The 22,772-nt window shown below is 31.2% G+C and overlaps 3 protein-coding genes across 4 annotated transcripts; 1 reads left to right on the top strand and 2 right to left on the bottom strand.

Annotated features, from left to right (window-relative positions):
* Nucleotides 1-1,221: 1,221 nt before the first annotated feature.
* LOC108730254 (probable multidrug resistance-associated protein lethal(2)03659) lies at nt 1,222-22,254 on the top strand. 2 transcript variants are annotated; one of them, XM_018459831.1, is made up of 14 exons: nt 1,222-1,294; nt 12,147-12,253; nt 15,141-15,304; nt 16,023-16,274; nt 16,734-16,989; nt 17,243-17,417; nt 17,543-17,699; nt 17,860-18,062; nt 18,388-19,031; nt 19,196-19,872; nt 20,099-20,313; nt 20,607-21,685; nt 21,885-21,992; nt 22,174-22,254. In XM_018459831.1, exons 3-14 carry the CDS (start codon nt 15,228-15,230, stop codon nt 22,207-22,209), a joined length of 3,879 nt encoding a protein of 1,292 aa, XP_018315333.1. In that variant the 5' UTR covers nt 1,222-1,294; nt 12,147-12,253; nt 15,141-15,227; the 3' UTR covers nt 22,210-22,254. The 2 variants fall into 2 exon arrangements, with proteins under 2 accessions (XP_018315333.1, XP_018315332.1); XM_018459830.1 differs by lacking the exon at nt 1,222-1,294 and having other exon boundaries at nt 11,874-12,253.
* LOC108730244 (odorant receptor 4-like) lies at nt 1,882-5,304 on the bottom strand. Its single transcript, XM_018459813.1, has 7 exons — nt 5,299-5,304; nt 4,739-5,192; nt 4,150-4,456; nt 3,584-3,683; nt 2,382-2,501; nt 2,090-2,245; nt 1,882-1,955 (listed from the first exon to the last, which is right to left on the bottom strand). The coding sequence occupies exons 1-7, from the start codon at nt 5,302-5,304 to the stop codon at nt 1,905-1,907; spliced, it is 1,194 nt and encodes a 397-aa protein (XP_018315315.1). The 3' UTR covers nt 1,882-1,904.
* On the bottom strand, nt 7,879-11,308 carry LOC108730243 (odorant receptor 4-like). The gene is made up of 7 exons (XM_018459812.1): nt 11,132-11,308; nt 10,582-11,035; nt 9,830-10,106; nt 9,534-9,633; nt 8,539-8,649; nt 8,014-8,169; nt 7,879-7,929 (listed from the first exon to the last, which is right to left on the bottom strand). The coding sequence occupies exons 1-7, from the start codon at nt 11,135-11,137 to the stop codon at nt 7,879-7,881; spliced, it is 1,155 nt and encodes a 384-aa protein (XP_018315314.1). The 5' UTR covers nt 11,138-11,308.
* Nucleotides 22,255-22,772: the final 518 nt, after the last annotated feature.

The raw sequence follows: 22,772 nt of genomic DNA, 5'->3' as shown, positions 1-22,772 counted from the left end.
TATAATTCTTTTAAATTTTCGTAAGTCGTACGTGTAAAAAAGGTAAGATAATCATTTAATTATTATCTTTCTTTACTCATCGAGATTTCTTAGTTAACAATAAATATTTATGAAATATTCTTAAAAGGTTCCTGAAATCTCCAAGAAACATTCCAAGAGTATTCCGGAATATTCCGAAATATTTACGGAATGTAAAAGCAACATTCAAATATCGGCTAAAAATTCTATTTATATATCGTTACATATTTTGGGAATGTTTCATATATGTATTCCGTAAAATTTTAATCTTTCCAAAAATTCGGAATCAGTTTTTAAACAAAATTTTACTTTGAAAAACACACTTTCACCTTCGAGCTAGAGATGGACGATTCAGATCGATCTTTTTGGTCTTGATTTTCGGTTTTTTTGGATCGATTTTCATGTCTCGGTTAAATTCGCAGATCAATTCTTTCACGCAAAAATCGAATCGAAAACTTCGACTTCGATACTGCTATATAAATACACCTATATAAATATATAAATATGATTCATATTTTTTTTTCAATGTTCAAATGCTCCCTTTTTCGAATGTAACATTAATTTTCAATTTTGACCCCAGCAAAAAATTAAAAAAATTCTCAAAGCTTAGGGGACTCACATCGGACCGGTTATTACTTTACATTTCGACATCTATATATTTCTGTATTACTTATTATAATATAACAGATCAAAGCTTATTTATTGAAAATATATAAATATATTTGAGACACTTAATACAAAAAAATTAATGGTCTTAAACTCAAAAATATTGATAATTGTTGATCACTGATAATTGCAAAAATATCTTCGGCACGTGATTATACTTGTAGTAAAGTTTTTCTTCCTGAAGCTTTGTAGGCAATGTTGGTCAAGAGGAGTGGTCGAATAGGAGTAGTCTGTGGCTACGAACTGTCCATGATGAGTGAAATCGTCAATTTTTATGGTTGAATTAATGACAGCCAGCATATGGATCTCCTTTATACCTTCAGTGAAGCTGAAGCTGCACAGAAAATATTCTGTTTGAACAAGCGACGAATAAGTACGTTACGACGAAGTGATCAGAGTCTGCCAAATAAAATCGGACATAGACTTCATATCTTCATTAAGACTGTGGGGACGAAAGAGAGATAGATTTGAGCGATGGCCAGCTTGCCAAAATCAACCTAGCACAAGCGATCTATAAAAATATCGATACTTACTTGCTAGACGATCCCCTCTTCGTGGATTCGTACGTCAGCAGACATCTCGTCGACAAGTGCATCTGCAGTATATAAAGGTAAGAGTGGCATGGTGTAGCAAAATATTCATATTGTGATGAACAAGCAAATCTTTACAATTTTACAATTTTTCTATGATTGTTTGTCGAGTTTTACTTAACCAATTATTAATATTTTCTAATCGTTTTATTTTAAATAACTTGGTAATCATGATCAAATTGTTAATGAAAGTTTCTTGATTCCAAATCATCTTGGATGATAACCTCTGAACGCATTTAGCTAAGATACGTAACAGTAATAATAATAATAATAATAGCAAAAATATATGTTAGAGATGGTTTGAGATTATATAAGATGAAGCCAAATTGAGCGATCTTTTTCAAAGTTATATAAATCAATTGAAGCGTATTCTTTGTGCAATTTATGTCAATTAAAATGTTTTACATATAACAACAAACGATATTTTAAAGAACTTATTTTTATGTATAAAATTTGATTTAAAATAAATAAATCTTTTACATAAAAACAATTTACAGTTTTTGATGACAATAAAGCTTCTTTTTCTCTTTCACTCTTTATTATAAATTATACATTTATTTCTATTTGAGCATGTTCAATTTATAAATTATTTTTGCACACGCTTCCAAAAATTATTGCTCTTCAATGATGTTATAAGAGAGAACGTAATACTGATAAATATCCCATGGATGTTTTCAAAACCTGTTAAAATAATTTATTTCTGAACAATGTTTTCGTGTTCTTATATTAACAGTGACGATATTTCAAATGTCCAAAGTTAAGCGAAGCCTTTTTATTTAAAAAATTTTATGAATGCATGCAAATCATCAGCTTACGTCAGTTAAAGTGCTGAGGCAAAACATGGTAAATTTTCCAGCTATCAGGCAGAGCGGTTTTTGCGATCTTGCCATGCATAGTATTAGCATTCGTGCATTATTCTTTGACATATCATACCAACGACAATTGTAAAACGCTTCACACACTTTAGCACTCTGAAAAGGTTATTATACTATGAAAAAACAATAAAAAATCATGCATAGATATAGAATACAAATTTTACTATATATATATGCATTTTATTATATGTAGCTCTTTTAATTTCCATCTTATACTTCCATAAAACGTTACCTCTGTCAAAAGGTTCTCGCCGACAATACAATGAGCATAAAGTATAAGCAGGACTAAGAATATGAATAAAAAGAATTTCACTAAAAGTGGAGCAACTCCTGTCTCACCCTTAGAAAGATTCTACTCACATAAAATTGAAAATTAAAATGATTAATAATAAACTGTCATTAACAAAATAGTGTGAAAACATTTAATTAATAATATTTTTTTTAATTCTTAAATCACTTTTTATGTGTTAGAGCTTTTTAATGCGTAACATAAATATACATATATGTAAAAATTTTAAATAGATTATCTTACTAAGAACAGTATTATCAATGCTATGAATTGATCTCTTTTTGCATAATATTATTCTAATTAAAGTTGCGATATGCAAATTTGCTATTTAAAATATTACAGTAAGAAAATTTTCGAAAAATTAAATAAAAAAATGTTATTCCTATATTTTAATTTTAAGCAATGGTTTTTCAGATACAAGGGTTTTAATATGGCCCTTTACAGACTACATTTAGATAGTCCACATATGAGTATTAAGGCTAGTCTACATAGAAGCCGTAGACAGTCGTAGGATCTCGAATTGTAAGAAATTGATCAGTCCTAGTCGAGTATTCTTCTTATATTTGATTGTGATTGGTCAATTTCTTACAATTTAAGATTTCACGATTATGCAGCCTTTAATGAGCGCACTGAAGTGCGCGCATACTCAGAGAAAAGTTTCTTTGATTTAAAAAAATGTTTCTTTTCTATATGGTTAAAGAAAAATTTTTTTTATTTGAATGTAATTTTTTATATTCAAATAAATTCTTTATTTGATTTAAAAAAATGATGTTCAAATAAAAGAAATGACGTTCGGATCAACGAAATTTTTTCTTTAACAGTACAGCAAAAGAACATTTCTTTGAATCGAGACCTTTTCCTGAGTACGCTTATCAGAGCACATTAAACTATCGCTGTGACTGATATATCATGAACATGAGGACAAAATTTACTTAAAATACTTTATAATTACTTTTTACTTAATTTTACGAGAACGATCTTCCTATATTATTTTGAGTCGCGAATTTTGGGACACCCACATATATATATATATATATGTCAAAACAAAAATTCATGTTATTTAGTTATTTTCTTATACCATAATCGTTTTTAAATATATAAATGTATCAAACATGTTTATGACCATCATTACAATATTAACTTACCGATAACATTTGATAACCGAGAATGCTTATGAGAGAAGTAGCTCCTAAAAGATGCGCCAACAATGTTGCACTAAATGCTTTTCCTATTATCTTTCCCATTCTGAAAAAATCCAAGTTATATCAACAATTTATGTGAATAAAACTTGTTAATAATAGAAGTTTATTCCAAATTTCAATTGTTAAGGTAAACAGCTCTAACAAGAAAGTACAACTAAATATCCCCTTCGATTTTATGTGTGATAAGCTTTGGATGTTAAAATGTAAACAAAAGTAAAATAAGACACTTTTGTATATATTTTTACTTTGTATATATTTTTACACACTTATATATATTTTTTTTATATACAAGACTTATTAAAGTCGGAGGATGACACTTAGTTGTATTTCCCTTGTAAGTAAAGAATCCAAAAAAAAATGAAAAATTTATCTAACAAAAATTTTTATTTTAGGCAAAAAGTGAAAAAGATTCAATTTGTTTAGTTTTTAATTGAAATGTGAAACTAAATGAGAGCTTTTAATAATTCATGCTCTTAACTAAAGCTTCCATGTCATTTGTATGAGCTCACCGTAATAATCGTACATGCATGAGAATCACATGTCGCATCTCAGGCCCATAATCACAGACTTCGGTATCTATATTGTTGATACGCAAAGCAAGAACCGACATCTGACCGCAAATATGAAAGACGAGGGTAACCATAATACAGTCAGCGGTGCTTTGACCAACAGCACTGACGAAGGCAAACGGCATTTGCCAGGCGTATGTAATCGTGTACGTACGCATATTCTCAATCGCGTACAACACATGAAAGCGATAAGGCAATAGGTAAATTATTTGAGTCACGTTTTCGTTGGTCATTATTTCGGGTAGTCCTGAGAAAACGTTCAACTGTGATATTAATACTAGCATTTAAAAAAATTGTATTTAATAAAATTTCTACCTTTGGCATATTTTTCAAACTCAAGGAGATACGTAGATTTTGAAAACTTGAAGATAAAAAAAAATATTCATCATAAAACATGAAAACTCGTTCTGTAAAATCAAGTCATAATAAAAATGCGGAATTGCCGGTTAACGAGACTTTATTTGTTTCACATATTTCACATAATTCTTCTAAATACGTCGGGTTCAAGTTATATAAAAAAGCAACTCACCTCCATTCCCGAGAATAATAAGAATTGGAGTCAAATAGTATAATATAGCAGTTGTCGTGACAAACACCATCATCAGCTTAAAAAAGAGCCTCGTCTTAGCGTAGTAAGTGACGAATATCTTAATCTCCTCGGCGCTTTTATAATTTGTCTTATTAAAATCCTTCATGGCTTCCGTTATGACCTCACCAATTTCATCGTTATATAACCTTAGCGTACTCATTCGCACAAATATTTGAACAAATGCTATGCTCTCTGTCAAATTCATGATCACGTGCTCAAAATCACCGATGTAAAGAAAGAAGTCCAGATACTCCAGAATCAAGAGCAAAGCGAAGTAGCCAAAATTAATCGAGAAGATAAGATCGTTGGATTGAAAAGGCCAAAGACCCAGCGTCGACATTAGCCGTTTGTTCCAAGATAACACCTTGGCCGCACGATCTAAGTCTTTTTGATCCTCAAAAAAATATTTAAAAATCTTTGTAATTAATCGTGAAATAATTTAATAACATATGATTCTTCATGGTGTCTTGTAACAGTGAAAAAAATTGGTAGCTGATCACCTGCATTGCGCGTTACGTTGTTCTTTTCTCTAGAGCTCGCATGAAACTGTACCGAATATACGAACGGAAGAGTCCAAGTAATCTCTGTTTTCGTGCTTAGAGTTGTCTATAGAATCCGGGATAAAAGCACACGGATTACGGGACGGGTAATAACTGCGTCCAAAATTAACGTATGAATTGTATATAAGTGTGTTACTGAACCCACCAGTACTTTTAATTCAAAGCAAAATTGAACATGATTGGTTCTTTATCGATACAGATTTGTTGATTTTTCATCGATGCACGATTACAAAAAAAGTTGCTGTCAGTTTGTTCTAGGCTGCGTCTGCGTATACTTAAAATTCAGTTTTACGAATATTGTATGTAACTCTAATCGAAATCTTGGAACACTAATTTTTTCGTCATGTTAAAAAATGGAAAGAATTTGTGCATTTTAGATTATTTAATTAAATATTTAACGGATATTTTAATACACTCAAACGATTTCAAGGCATGAACAAAGATATGCATTTTACTTACAAATATAAATGAAAATTGTTTAAATTTCTTGAAAAAACATTATAAAGTTATTTTTGTTTTATCATTTTATTGCGATTTTTGGAATTTATATACTTATATAAATTACGATGATACGAACATTATAACTCAAAATATAACCTCAGCGCATGTTTTAAATGTATTTCTCTATCTACTATACAAAATCGTTCAATATTGTGAATTATGTTCTTTAATAATAATTCTTTCATATGGCTTCATAATAGTACGACGCAGCATCGATAAATATGCCAAAGAAGTTTGGATAACCTGCATCAATATACAGAGTAATCCATTATAATCTTTTCATTCAATTATCTCCGGAATTATTCGTTATTCGAAAAAATGTTTCAAGTAAAACTTACTCCAGAGATCTTAAGCTGTAGGAAAAAGTGTGTTCATCATAAGATGTCCTTCTTGAATAAAAGTAAGTTTTATTTGAAATATTTTGTCGAATAACAAATTATTCGGAAGAAAATGACATGAAAAGGTTCTAATAAATCATCCTGTATATGTACGTGTATTATGTAGAATTGTATTAATAAAAATTATTAATTGAAAGATCTTGAAAAAGCTTAATTAAAAAGCTTTGCATGCACAGGGTAGCGTGTGACATGTCACACAATTTAATTATTTCATTAAAATTATACTTCTAGAGTATCTGTTTTCTGTGGATCTGTTTTCTATGAGACAGTCCGTGTTTCCAAGAGACGGCAATGGCTACGTTTACACCGTGCGCTTAGTCCGCGACCTATACAATAAGTGTTTTTGTTTAACCTACAGGATAAACAAGGACATCTATTGTATAGGCCGCGGCCTAAATGCACGGTGTAAACGTACCCAATAAGTCGTACGTCATACTCCAAAGCTTGTGCGTTACTTACGTCTACAACTTAAGTTTCTAAGTAAGTGTTAAGACAATTTTTGTGCTCAAACCCTAACTGTGTGAATAAATTTTATGCGTCATCTACAATGAACAGTAACAGTAGAGGCTGTAGACATCGCATTGGGATTAAACTAATTTTCCGGCCCAGCCAGAAATGATTAATCGATTAATATCAACGTCAAATCGATGCTGATTTCAATTATAAGTTTCAATAATAAATTTCAACAGTAGATTTCAATCATTTCGTTTACGGACTTACTCTGTGCCTTACATCCCCAGCTACAAGTGACTGATCGATCAATATCAATTTGACGTTGATCGATCAACCTCTTCTGGCTAGGCCGGAAAGCTAGCTTACTCCCGACATGTCTACAGCCTCTACTGCTACTATTTATTGTAAACGATATGTTGTATTTCGTTTAAGTCAATGATTTGTTGTCCGCCATTTCATGAACTGGTGTGTGTTCCTTTACCTCCGTCCAATTCCGACTAATATTATATATAACATAATTTCCATAAAGAATAGAAATTTCTCATACATTAAAAAAAACCAATATTCCACAAGTATAGTTTTAGTGGGATAATTAAATGATATGATATTTCGTACGCTACACCGTGTAAATTGACTTTTACATTGCAAAAAAGTTGCAGTTTTTGAGGTCATTATAATATTATAATAGAAAAAGAAGTTTTTTGTTCGATTACTATTTGTTCATCGGGAAATACAATATTTTGTTGCAAAGTAAAGCTTAAAATTCTCCAAAGTCCAGAGAACTTTGTGAAAATGCAATTTTTCTTCTTTGCAGAAAAAATGAATTTTTGAGAATTTTAAATTTCATATTCGAGTTCAGCACGTCCAAATCTATAAAGATTGATCGATTTCATACGTTTTCACAAGCAAATTTTGGCCTTAAACTGTCACCGTTCTTTCATATACCAATATTATGACCTTCAACGAATGTATTTGTTTGTTACATTATATTCGAAATAATATAGATATGGATAATTAGCATTAATAAGTTTATAAATTATAACATAGTTAATAGAAATTATATAAAATTGTAGTTAATATAAATTATAATAATTTAATTATTAATATAATCTTATTTGTTTTTGTTTTGTAAACAAATTTTGATAAAATACTTTAAACTGAAATGCTTTTACAGAGATTTGCGTAACACAGATAGATATGCCATCGATGTTTTCAAAATCTGTAAACAAAATATGTTCTAAAAAGCATTTCCATTAACAAACAATAAAAAATATATAATTTAAACATCAATTCGTTGACTTACACTCGTAAACGTATTCAATGATAATACGCAGAATTTACCAGCAGTCAAAATTAATGGTTTCTCAGATCGAACCATGCAAATGTTGATTAACTTTGATGTTGATGGAGGATTATTGTACCAATCGGAATTGTAAAATGCTTCACGTAATGCGGTGCTCTGAATAAAACAAGCAATGTTAATATATACTTTACAAAGGTAATTCAAATACACGAAGTCCAAAATCAGGACATAAGACGATTTATAAGTCACTTTTAGACGTCTTATAAGATGCTATATGTCCCAAATTTGGACTCTTCATCTAATTTATATTTTCTAAGAAATAATTTATAGTTAATTTATTTAAGATTTTTAACATATAATTCAAGCAATTTGTACTCTAGTTAAGTAGAGTAATTTCAAAATGACATTAAAATGGACAACAAATTTATTTGCAGGCATTTGTAGACATTTTGGCTTAGGCATAAATAAATTAATTACCTATTTTTTATACCAAGATAAATTAGTTATCCTACTTTTTGTAATTACCTCAGTGATGAGGCACTCCCCTATATAGCAATAAGCAAGAATTGTACTAACTACGCAAATTACATATAATGCAAAAGCTAGAACAGTAGCATTATCGCCATATACCGAAGTCTGAAATATGATTTAACCGACTATTAATTAGATATTAATTAGATATCAATATGAACATTAATTAATTTATAAAAAATATTGGGCATGTTTTGGACATTATTTAAAATACTCAAATTTTAAAGAAAACTGTACTACAATTATAAGTTATTAATGAAGTTATTTACCTTTTTTGTTTATCACGTTATAAAAGCTACAACCACAGACTTCTAGAAATAGACTGCCGATTTTGCCTCCATGTTTGAAGACAGCTCTGGGCAATGCCATATTTGTGTTCATTCACTTTCACATATATAAATCACATGAATAACATTAGTGTTTTCACATAAATTCACATAAATTCACGCGATACTCACAGGACATATATAAATAGGACATCTGGCCGCAGCACGGACTTTTGCATAACGCATAGTGCATAAGAGAATCAACTAATCAGAATTTTTCTTTTCCTCCTATTCCATGGAAAAGAAAAATTTGGTTGATTCCCTTATGCACTATGCATTATGTTTTATGCAAGAATTTGTACTGCGGCCATTACGTGAGTTGAAACAAGAACAGTTCGGAATCAAGTTCATCTCTTTCTTATCACATTGAATTAACAGTCTAATTATAGAAGTCTGTGGTTACAACATATATGTAAAAACAAATGCTTTTCACAAGGACCCATAATTTTCTGTATAATTAATGCGAAATTAATTGATAAAAACTGTAAAAAAACTTGAAAGAAAAATAAGATCTAAATTTTTTAAAAATTTAACATTCATTTTCGATCCAATTATAAAAAAAATACTGCTAAAATGTTTTATTTAACATCAACATTCTTTTAGATACAAAAGAGGCAAATTGTAAAGTGGATAATCTTCCAATCTTCAAATCATAAAACTTACCGAAATCATATGATATACTGTGAAACAGAGCAACAATAAAGTTCCCAGGGTTTGCTGTAAGCATATTACGTTGAAATTGCTCTCTAAGATCTCTGCTAATCTGGAATTGTGATGCATTGTTAAAACATCGTATTATTCCTAATATCAGACTATAATAGTTAGTTTGACATAATCTATATGGAGCAACATATACCCCTATGCAAACGCATTATAATTGAAATTATATACTGTGATGTTAAAATCCTATTATTAGATTATAATAATAAAGTAATAAATTAAATATGAATTCAACACACCTTATTAGGTGATAATGTCTCAATATAATGTTACTGATATGGCAGTGATAATTCTCATGATCTCTTAACAAATTGTTGACTTTGCATGATAAAACGGCAAATTGACCACAAACATGAAGAGCCATGCTGAGTATGAAAGCATCTGGTCCAGCGTAACCGCATACTATAATCGCTATAGCTAGCGCCAGATACATGCAGAGGCATATGTACGTAGGAGTGTCCTTGATTTCAAAGAAGGGATGAACCGCATACGGTAATTTATACGAAAAATTACCGGATACCACTATATATATCATGTTACATTTAATTTTCCATCGTCTTCATTATTTATCCAACCATAGCCTAATTGAAATATGCGTAATCATTGAACAGACTGATCCCAAAAAGAAACCAATTGCAAGTAACTTTATCTTTTTCTATAAATTAGCCTATAGCCTTTTACAGCGTATAAATAATAGAATTATAAAATATTTGAATATTCAAAATAAAAGTTGTAGCATTACAAAATACGGTTTTGTTAAAATAAACGACAGTGCTGTATTACTCAATTATTTCAAATAAAAATTAAATTTTTATTATTATAGCATCTCGATATCTAAAAGAATCCAGTTGGAACATAAGTACATTCCACTTTGGAATAGCAAATAATGACTCGAGGATACGATAGATAATGAACGATAGATAATGTTTTTTAAACCATTATCATGAAATATAGCTTTAAGTCTTACGCGTGAAAATATAATGGTCGTACTTACTCGCGCTCCAATTTTCGAAAAATGTCCTCAAGTAATACAGCGTGGCTGCAGTCCCTGCAGTACTTGTCGATATTTTCACGAAAAGTAGTGCGATTTTGTTATAATATAGATACACCATTTTCTCCTGGACATTGTCGTACATCCTTGTCGTGAAATCGATTTCAATGCTTTTCAGAAACTGCATCATTGTCTTGCAGCTGCGTTTGCATATGAACATTTTTCCCAATATCATTGCAAACAGTACGTTATCTGTTAAATTTGCCACGACGATTTCCGGCTGATCAAGATTCTTGATCAAATGGCCTGCTGCCATGATACAATAAATTATCATGTATATGATAAAAAATATGAATAAAAACTGATTCGTCTTGAGCGGCCATAAACCCAGAAAAGACATGAATCGTTTATTCCAAATTACTAAGTATGACGCTTGAATGAGATCAGCTTCGGACTGAAAATGAAAGAAATATCGTCATTCAGGAATTTACAGTTTGATTCTTCAGAGGTGATGATAGGATATTCTTCATATTGTTGTTAACTTTCATACCTGCATGACTTTTTGGACTTCCACGCGAGTCAAAGGTATATAGCAGACTGACAATAAAATGCATCGTACTAGCTTCGAGGTAAACTTTTCTAGTCAAATGCTGAGAATGCAGAGAAATGCTGATCATGCAAAATAAATGGATAACATCAATTTTCTTGCAAGATTAACGAGCCAGTCGCGCATTTGCTTCTTTCACATACGACATCGAATACGGAAAGTATAAGAATTTCGCCAAAAATATCGCAGACACCATAATTACAACTCTGCTCTCGTGCTCGTTTTCTTATTTCTCGTGTTACAGGAGTTCCTTGACTGTTTCGACATGCAATAATATCGTTTCCTTTCACTGCAGCTATTTGCCAGATGTTACTTTCTGGGCATACAAGAAAATAAAGATAAAGAAAGTATCGTTCTCGTTGATATACTAAAAATTACACGACGTCTAAATGTTAGAGAAATATAGTGTTCAGTATGCAACCAGCTAGTACTTACTGAATTTAATATTATACAGTGCATGTGTATGTATGAGCAATACTTATTTCAGACTAGACTTATTTCATTTGATAACATAATATATATATATATATATATGAATAAAATTAAATATTTAAATCGAGTAAATTAATTATTAATAATAAATATTCCTAAAAATGAATAACAACAAAAAGTGCGAGACATATAAATGAACAAGCTAAATTTGAAAATGTTTTAAAGCGACTAACTCTTATATTAAACAAAAGTATAAACACATGTCGTTTGAAAACAGTGATAAAAAGAGATTTGTGCTATCAGTAAATTTACAACCATTTAAGCATCAGGATAACGAGACTCAGTAGACACAGTAGCGTCTTTCGCCAAGTAACAGCTATCACGCTAGAGCTGTATTACTCGAATGAGAGAGAGAGTTAATTGGTTATATCTTTTATGAATATCTTCTTTTTCTTGAAAATTTGTTTGCATTATGTATACTGTTCAACTTTATTCACGATAAGAATATATATTGTTCTCATTCAAGGAAATATGATATAGCGCACAAGGAGAGTGTGATAAAGTGTCAGACAAACTTGACTGCCTTATTTCCAAACGGTTTATGAGAACTTTATCTTTAACACTGTCAATTTGGTAAGTACGGAATACATTAAAAAAATTTTAAAATTACTTAAAATACCTTCTAAACTACTTTTTTAAATTAAAAAATTTTATGTTTATTAATATATTATATAAGTACTTCGTGGCTTTAATTTTAATTACAGGTTTTTTGATAAAAGACCTCGCCCCAATCTTATGAAAATTGGCTTTCTGATCCAATTGGCTAAATTTTGGATATGTTGTAATTCTCTTTCTTTTGAACAAATGTCTTCATTGGACCAATCTCCTTCTATAACTAGTTTTTGTGCTACACGTCTTGAATAGTTCATTCTTAAAAAATTGGGTTTTCGTTTATTATTGATATTATATCATTATTGAAAGATATATGATATGTATACATGTGTGTATATATGTGCATGATGTATATACCAGGTGTCCCATTTTAAACGACGACCTTAAAAACATTTTTTAAACATTTTAAAAAAGAATGATTCAGATGAAAGTGGAATGGTTTCGAGAGGGACATATTTTGGTCACGTTTTTTTCTAGGTGGAGACCCAAAAAGATGTGAAGGTGACCTTCATTTTTTAAAATGAAATTATTTGAATTTTTTTACACAATATAATTATTTCATATACAAAAGTACTAAGATAAAGATATCGAAGAACCAATAGTTTATGAGATATTTTATACTTTATTCTCAAGTCAAGCATGCCGTATGTGAGACTTACAAAGGATTTATAAGGGGACTCATAGAAATTAAATATGCCAAAGAAAAGCCGTATCACGTCCACATCATTCATCCTGAGTCATCCTGAGTTCATGTTAAGAAAAGGTATTTTAATAAAATAAGTTTTTTCTTTATACCAATTGACTTATCTCAATATCTATATCTTAATACTTTTGTATGTAGAATAATTAGAAGAATAATATTATATAAAAGAATCATATAATTTCATTTTTAAAAATAAAGTGATATTCATATCCTTTTGGCCTCTACCTAAAAGAAAAACGACGTGACCAAAATACATCCCTTTCGAAACCATTCCACTTTCATCTAAAACATTTTTCTCTAAAATGCACTCTTTAAGAGATATTTCTAAGATTGTTGTTTAAAATGCGACGCTCGGTATATACATGAATATATATGCACATATATATATATATACATGTATATACCTATTATATATCTTTCAATAATGATATAATAACAAACAAAAACACAATTTTTTTAAGAATGAACCTTCTAGGACGTGTAGCAAGAACTAATCATAGGAAGAAGTTGGTCCCATGGAGACATTTGTTCAGAATAACGAGAACTGTAACATATTCAAAATTTAGTCAATTCGACTAGAAAGCCAATTTCCATAAGGTTGGTAAGAGTCCTTTGGAGCAGGGTTGTTCATACTATCAATTAAAATTTTTTAAATTAGTATAATTAATGAAGACAAAAATAATTAAAATTGATAATTGAAATGGGCAAATTCAATTGAACTGACGATTGATTTAAGCAAATTTAATTAAAACTTTTCGATTGACGATTGATTCAAGCGGAGTTAATTAAAAGATGTTTAATTGAAAATTGAAACGAGCCAATTCAATTGACGGTTGATTCAAGCGGAGTTAATTAAAAGACATTTAATTGACAATTGAAATGTGCGAATTAAATTGAACATCGTTCAATTAATGATTGATTTATAAACAAAATTAATTGAAGACCGCATAATTGATTTAAGAGAGTACTCTCGCTTTTAGCAAGAATTTCAAAAAATCGATTTTTTCCATTTTTGAATAGGTACTCTAAATCGTTTAGAATATATTTTGAAATATTTTTGGAACTTAAATTGTCTAAAATTCATTTAGAGAATCAATTTTTTCCGATTTATACATTTTTTCAGAAATAATATATTCTAAATCGGTTGTCACAATAACTCGCACAGTTTTAATCCAATCAACTTAAAATTAAAAAAAAAAATGTTTGCAACAGTTGCCTTTCTTGGCTGAACTTATAAAAAATTTCAACTTTTCGATTTTTGTAGCAAGAAAGAATATCCATTTTTATTTTTGAATATTTTGAATTTAAGAAGTGATCGTCGATAATTTCTGTTATGACTAACATAGTGTTTTCATTTCACATAAATCCACGCGATACTTACAGATAGGATACCTACATACGCATATAGGAACTAAACAAGGACAGCTCGGAATCAGATTCATCTCTTTCTAATAATCCAGTTATAGAAGTCTGTGTGTTATAGGATGTCTCATGATCTGTTTACAAATTTCGGCAACCTTTCATGATCTGTTTACACCTCTCGGCGTACTTTGGTCTTTATTTTCGTATTACGATGTCGAAGCAATTGTCAGTCATAGTCGCAGTATAAGGTGAGGAGAGCAAGCCAAAGGATCGTTCTTATATAGTTGCCAAAAATAAGTGCTCCTAGTTAAAGAATATCTTATAATTAACGACTTATCTTATAATTAATTTTAATAATTAACGAAAAAGATCAACGTAAAACAGTGTAACACAAGTAAGTACATTTCTCATAAATTTTTTTATTTGTTTTTAATCTGGGAATGATCATTTGAGAGTGTTTTTCACTTCAGCGAAAAAATGTGATATGAACGAAAAAATTATTTAGCTATTATTTAATAATACTTTTAATTTTGAATTTTATTTAGCTATTATTTAATAATACTTTTAATGTAAAACCAAAGTTATAATTTCGGTGTAAATCGAGCGGTGTAAACGTGATAAATAGAATGTGTTTAATCCGTCATTATAAATTGTGTCAATTATTAGTTTAAAATTTATAAGACCATAGCGCACGCCTTCTTACAATAACTGCAGCTACGTTACATGTTAGAACCAATTTCTATCTCGTTATCTTATTTTATTATTTTAATTAATTATTTTCAGTACTAATTAAAAAACGTATAAGTCCTCTCTTTCTCTATATTTAAAATGAAAAATACTTGAAGATGAATAAAAGTTTTATGAGTCACCATGATAAGCAACGATCGACAAAAATATCCAAAAAATCCACGACAAAACGCAAATGTAATTTCTCTTCTCACTTTTTGGTAAGTATTACAAATAATATCTTATAATGTTATCTAGAAGAGCTGTTAATAACAAATTAGAGATTAGATTAGGTTAATTAGATTAGATTCTAAAAGATTAGATTAGATTAGATTAGATTCTATTAGATTAGATTAGATTAGATTAGATTAGATTAGATTAGATTAGATTAGATTAGATTAGATTAGATTAGATTAGATTAGATTAGATTAGATTAGATTAGATTAGATTAGATTAGATTAGATTAGATTAGATTAGATTAGATTAGATTAGATTAGATTAGATTAGATTAGATTAGATTTAACAGATTAGATTCTACATTGAAAGTAAATGTGTAGTATACATAGATTATTTGTGAAAATTTTAATATATTGTAATCGAAAGTTTAACAATTAGCTATTGTAATTGAATTACTCATAAAAAATGCATTTATTCTAAAATATTATATTATAATATATGTATATATCAATGCGATTTGATGATGAGGAAATATGAATATTAAAAATATTTTTATTGGAAATAAATACTTGATGCAATGCTTTGAAGCTTTTTACGTACATATGATATTTTAATGCGCGTTCAAAGTTTTTCGCTGTATACATATGCACTTGTATGTGCCCTGTGCATACATGCAAATATTCATATATTTTCATGAATTAAGATAATAATTGAGTATCTACTATATGTGGATTTAAGAAGTTTAACGATTAATACATATAGGTGGACCCGAAAAATTTTTCGAACTGGCTACAAAAGAGATTTGGAGGAGACCGATCTTTACGCCACTCTTACACAAGACAGAACCAGCAACTTAGGCGAAATTATAGGCAAAGCTTGGGAAAGAGAAGTGGAATCATGTGCTAAAAAGAAAAATGGCAGCAAACCACAATTACTTAAGGTACTATTGCGCTGTTTCGGAAAACCGCTTCTTCTAATTGGAATTGCAGAAGCAATTATGGAGCTATTTTCTAGGTATGTTAAGCAAATAAAGATAAACAAATTGTATATCAGTATGATACATTAGAAATCAAACTTTGATTTTACTCATTGCTTGCTCTGAAATGGAAGCTAAGTCACTAAATAAATATCTCTCGTAAATAAATTGGATATGTATGTAATTAATTATAATAGTTTTTTCATTATAGTGATGACAAATAGATAATGTGTAGGAGTGGAAGATTATTTTATCTTATTAGAAAATCCAACTGCAAATATAAAAAAAGAAAATAATTTTTTTCTACATATATATTAAAGAGTTTATTATAATCAATCATTAGTAAAAATAAACTTTACTTTTATAGACGATTCAGCGTGAATTTAAAAAAAACTAATCAGCCACAAAAGTTTTAAGTTAATAAGTTATTAATATCTGATTTATAACATAATTTTCATACACGTTATTGCTTCTAATAATGTTTAATTATATTACAGAATGTATCAACCGTTATTACTTGCTTCTTTGTTGCGCTATTTTGCGACCGATAAAGAAAAATGGAGCGACGAAGTATATTACAGCGCAGGCGGTATAATTCTTCTGTCCATTATGGATGCTTTTATTATGCATTATTGCGTACATTGCTCCTTTCACATAGGACTGAAAATTAAAGTGGCTTGTACCGCGTTGATTTATCAAAAAATATTAAAGCTCTCCAATTCTGTGTTAGACAGTGAAACATCCGTTGGACAGGTGAGTCAGATACAAGCTAAATATTCACTTCCTCAGGGTATGTCTGATCAAATGTGACGTAGAGGGAGCACTAGATAAAGAATACAGAAATTAGAAGAATAGGGATATTGAAGAATATAAAGAAATTTTTTGTATTAAAATAATTTTGAAACGATACCACGTATTACTACATAATATTTATATCATGTAAAAGTCAAAAGAACATTTCAATAAATGCTTGCTAAAAGACTAATCCGAATTTATACATTTTTAGATGGTAAATTTTCTGAGTAGCGATATTACTAGATTGGAAGCGTCCCTGGTAGATCTGCATTACATTTGGATCGCCCCTCTTCAAATTATATGGATCACATACGTTACATTTTTCGAAATTGGATGGTCAGCACTGATCGGAATAACGGTGTTTTTACTGTTCATGCCTTTTCAAGGTATTGGCATCTTTCTGTTAATAAATGATTGTAAAAATCGGACGAGTAATACATCTCTGTAACAATATTGCATTACGTATTTGATAAGATATCACAATATTTTAAAATGACACATACTATTTCAGCGTGCTTGGCAAAGATAATCGCACCTTTAACGCTCAAATCAGCAGAAAAAACAGACAATAGACTTGGGCTGATGAATCAGGTAATTACTGGATTGCAAGTAATTAAAATGTATGTTTGGGAGATTCCTTTTTCTAATCTCGTGGAAAAGGCGAGGAAGTAAGTATAACTAAAACATATATCTGCCTCTCATCTTCTTTTTTTTCATATTTAATATTATTATTTTTATGCATTGTTTTTCCTTATAATTCATAAGGCTTTATTTTGTATCCTTACTTTTATTAATACCAAATTGTTATCAGAATTTAATTTTTTCCAGGCGTGAAATGAACGTAATAAAGAAATACTCCATCTTGAGACAATTAGCTCTTACTCTTGACTGCTGGGTACCGCGACTTAGTCTCTTCGTTGCGGTATTGTCATACGTCCTATTCGGGAATTACATCAATGTCGAAAAAGTGTACTTGGTAACAGCATATTACAACGTTTTACGGAACTCGCTGATTTTTGGATTTTCGATGGGTAAGATAATTATCGATGCAAATTTCAAAATTTGATATTTTTATAAACAATATGAAAAAATAATCTTTAGTAAAGATTATAACTTACATAATAACTCTTTACCTAATTAAAAATAAAATATAAACAAATGAAACCTTACATTAAAAAATGCAGTATATAGATTCAATCGTTTATTTCTCATATATTTTAACTTTAACAATCTTTTAAAAATAATACAGAAAGATTAACAGTACTTGTTGAAGACTATTATACTGAGTTATATTTCTATCTTTAACGAGAAAGATAATTAACAAGAAAATATATATTTTATAAATTTGTTTCATAGGGCTCCATCAATTGGTACAGGCATTAGTTTGTATTCGCCGTCTGCGAAGGTTCATGCTGCACGATGAAATCATCAAAACGAGACAGAATCTTATATATCAGACGGTCACTGATTCGTACGCCCTTTGTATGACTAACGTAAGCGCCAAGTGGCACGGCGACGATAGGGAAGATACGTTGCGTAACGTAAGCTTGACCGTGCCACCTGGAAGCTTCATTGCCATTGTCGGTCAGGTGGGTTCGGGCAAGAGCAGTCTCTTGCAAGCGATACTTCAGGAATTACCTCTGACAAGTGGAAGCATCGAATGCAGTGGCAGAATAAACTACGTCAGCCAGCAGCCGTGGATCTTCGCGTCCTCTGTGAAGCAGAATGTTTTGTTTGGACAGATGATGGATAAGTCGCGCTATAATGAAGTGATCAGAATCTGCCAGATGGAATCAGACATAAATTCTTTTCCCCATGGCGATCGTACCATCGTAGGCGAGAGAGGGATGAATCTGAGCGGTGGTCAACGTGCCAGAATCAACCTGGCAAGAGCGATCTACAAAGACGCCGATATCTACCTGCTGGATGATCCCCTCTCCGCTGTGGATTCGCACGTCAGCAGACGTCTTGTAAACAAGTGTATCTTCGGCTATTTACAAGTAAGAGCCGTAAAATATTCATATTCCTACACAACACAGTTCTCTGAGTGATTAGAATGTCCTAAAATGTTCTAAGGATATTCTCTAGGCATCCTTATAACATCTGTTGGGTAGCTTCTTGTGATTCCAAATTTTAATTATTTTATTCAACAATTACCTATTAGGGGAAAACGAGAATTCTGGTGACGCATCAGCTGCAGTATTTGCAGCTCGCCGATCAGATTATTGTGATGAACAACGGTAGTATCGAGCAAAAAGGTACATTCGATCAACTGCAAGCATTGGGCCACGATTTTATGAAGTTGGTGAAGGCGGCAGACACGAAGGACAAAGAGGTTGAGCGTAGACAGTCCGAGATGCAGCGTCAAATTTCGATAAAAGCTGAGACGAAGAATCATGGGGATAGCTTGCCGATTGATACACAGGAAACGCTGACAAAGGGTCGCATATCTAGCAAAACATTCTTCGCTTATTTTAAGGCGAGTAAGAGCCCTATCATGATCACATTCATGATGTTGCTCTTCTTAGCGACTCAGATAGTATCCGGAGGTAGCGATTACTTCGTCGCGTTCTGGGTAAACGTCGAATCGAACTCTTGGCATGAAATGGGCAACTCCACCTGGGACTTTCAGTGGGAAGGTCCACTGCCCCGCGATTCCATGCTGTATATATACAGTGCTATGATAGCGATCATCATACTACTGTGGCAATGCCAAACAATCGTGTACTTCAATGTATGCATGTGGTCCTCGATAAATCTCCACTCCGCCATGTTTCGCAGTATATTGCGTGCCACCATACATTTTTATAGTACTAATCCAGCTGGCCGTATATTAAACAGGTACGTGAGGACATGGCAACTATTTATATAGTTTAGTAGTAATCTACTAGTAGTAAGTAGTATTAGACATACGTCTAATTTTTCTTCCCCTCTCTAATAACTATTAAAAATTTTTTATTTAACTAATAATTATAGTATTTTTTATTTATTGTCATTCATTTTTAATGACTTTTTGATAAAGTGAGCCGGATTTAATCTAAAAAAAGAGAAACGTCTTTTATTTTAGGTTTGCCAGAGATATCAATATTGTCGACTTATTGTTGTCAATGTGCGTATTCGACATCATAGTAATCGGACTCATCACAATCACGGTAATACTTATGGTCGTAGCGGTTACCCCGTGGCTGGCGATACCCACTGTGCTTTGCGTTTGTATTTTCACCTATCTCCGAATGATATATATCAGTACTAGTCGCAATATTAAGCGTCTTGAAGGGACAAGTAAGTAATCCATACAATATTTACAAATAGCAATATTTGAACCAACGAGAAGTCGTTACTTTCGATCTCTCTTTTCGATCATTCTTTTGAGTCGATTGCATGCTAAACTAATTATTTTATTCATTTTAAAGTTGTTTTCTTCAAATTAGATTTCGGATTTTATTTTTATTCATGCAGCACAGAAGCTTACAGCAATATTGCTGTAACATTGCAGTATTGTTGGAATAATCTGTGCTGTATGAGTTAACGAAAATTAAAATAAATAATATAATAATAAAGAACAACTTGCTTAGCACGATCGCCGATTTTCGACCTCCTCGGGGCGTCTCTGCAAGGTCTGACGACAATTAGAGCTTCTAATGCCGAAGAGATATTAATGTCTGACCTGTGCGTTCATCAGGATGTCCATACGTCCGCTTGCTTCCTCTTCCTATCCACTTCTCGAGCATTCGGCTTCTACATCGATGTGATTTGCCAGATTTACATCGGGACGATAATTATAGCTTTCACAGTTATTGACGGATTGGCTGTTGTTAGTAACATCGGTCTGCTACTCACGCAAACTATGGCGTTGACAAACATGCTGCAGTGGGGAATTAGACAAACAGCCGAACTGGAGAGCCAGTTGACTTCTATAGAGAGAATACTCGAGTACAGTCACTTGGAGGAGGAGCCGATGATCGATAGCAAATTGGATGCCAAACCGCCGGACGATTGGCCTACAAAGGGTCTTGTGAAGTTTAAAAACGTAAACTTAAAATATAATCCTCGAGGCGCTTGCATCCTCAAGAACATCAGCTTCATCGTCATGCCGGAAGAGAAGATCGGTATCGTCGGCAGAACTGGCGCGGGAAAGTCATCTGTGATCAACGCTCTCTTTCGTCTGGCCTGCGTGGAGGGTGAGATCCTCATAGACGATGTATCCACCGGCGCGATCGCCCTGCACGACTTCCGCTCGAAGATCAGTATTATTCCTCAGGAACCATTCCTGTTTACCGGTAGTCTGCGACAGAATCTCGATCCCTTTGATCAGTATTCCGATGCCGTGCTGTGGCAAGCGCTCCAGAATGTCGAGCTGAAGGAGACTATTTCTGAGATGGCTGCCGGATTGAACACAAAGGTGTCCGATGAAGGATCAAACTTCAGCGTCGGCCAGAAGCAATTACTGTGCCTCGCTCGCGCTATTATTAAGAACAATCGGATTATGATACTGGATGAAGCAACTGCCAACATCGATCCTTACACGGATTCCCTTATACAAAAGACAGTTAGGACGAAATTTATAAACTGTACTGTGTTTACCATAGCTCACAGATTGAACACCATTATGGACAGTGATAGAATATTCGTGATGGATGCTGGACATCTTGTGGTAAGTATAAATCAGTAGCTAAATAAAAAGAAACACGATTCCAATAATTTCAGTGCTACGATTTATGTGTGGTTGTTCTTTCCTATTATTCCTTAAAGAAATAGATAGCAAAGTATTTCAAATCACACAACTTTAGATTTCGGAATCTCTTCCTTAATACAAGCACTTTACAAAACTATCTCATAGGCATTGATTTTAGGAACTTGGCCATCCGTATATCCTTTTACAACAAAAAGGACACTTCTATAATATGGTACAGCAGACTGGTTCTGCGATGACCGAGAATCTTATTGATATAGCCACGAAGGTAAGCAGTAATCAAAATTAATGACAGAATCATATCATAAAATAATAAAGTATCTATAATTATTTGATTTTATTCTAGAAAGAGAATTAAATATTTAATTATTTGTCAAAGAAAAGTTAATGAAACATTTGAATTATTCTCATAAAGCTTGTTATCAACAAATTATTGTGACTTTTTACAGAATTTCTACAAAACGGATAGATCGCCGTCCAGATAATCATAATTTTCGATACGATTATATGTGCCAAAAGGATGCAAAAAGTCGAGCTTATTATATTATACAATCTATTAAGGATGTATGTATTACATCTTAAAACATTAAAAAATATAAAAATTTTATAGATATAAAATATAAAAATTTTAAAGATTGTTCTATTATTACGTCTGAATATCTATGTAAAATTTGAGCATAATTCTTTTATTGATTTAAAAGATATTAAATTTTTTTATTAATAGAGTCGTGATTCTTATATAAAATCGTGTTTTGTAGTACTTACTTGTAAATTTTATGAGGAACATTAAAAATTAAATAAAATTTTAAACATATATTGATAAAAAAATAATAAATAATAAATAAAAGTTTATTTAGAGATTCACTTATTCGTTTAAAAGTTATTGACCTAAAACTGCAAAAAAATTGGTCATTTTGCTGCGTAAAACCATTATAAGCAAAATTATAAGCAAAATTATATATGTTGTTTTATTTTTGCAGTTGGTTAGAGTATATTCATGGACTAATATCATCATAATATTGGCTGATATTAGCTTATTTTGACTGAT

The sequence above is a fragment of the Mycetomoellerius zeteki genome, unplaced genomic scaffold, assembly GCF_001594055.1.
Source record: "Mycetomoellerius zeteki isolate Tzet28-1 unplaced genomic scaffold, Tzet1.0 scaffold87, whole genome shotgun sequence".
Taxonomy (NCBI): domain Eukaryota; kingdom Metazoa; phylum Arthropoda; class Insecta; order Hymenoptera; family Formicidae; genus Mycetomoellerius; species Mycetomoellerius zeteki.
This window is presented reverse-complemented; position numbering and strand designations above follow the sequence as displayed.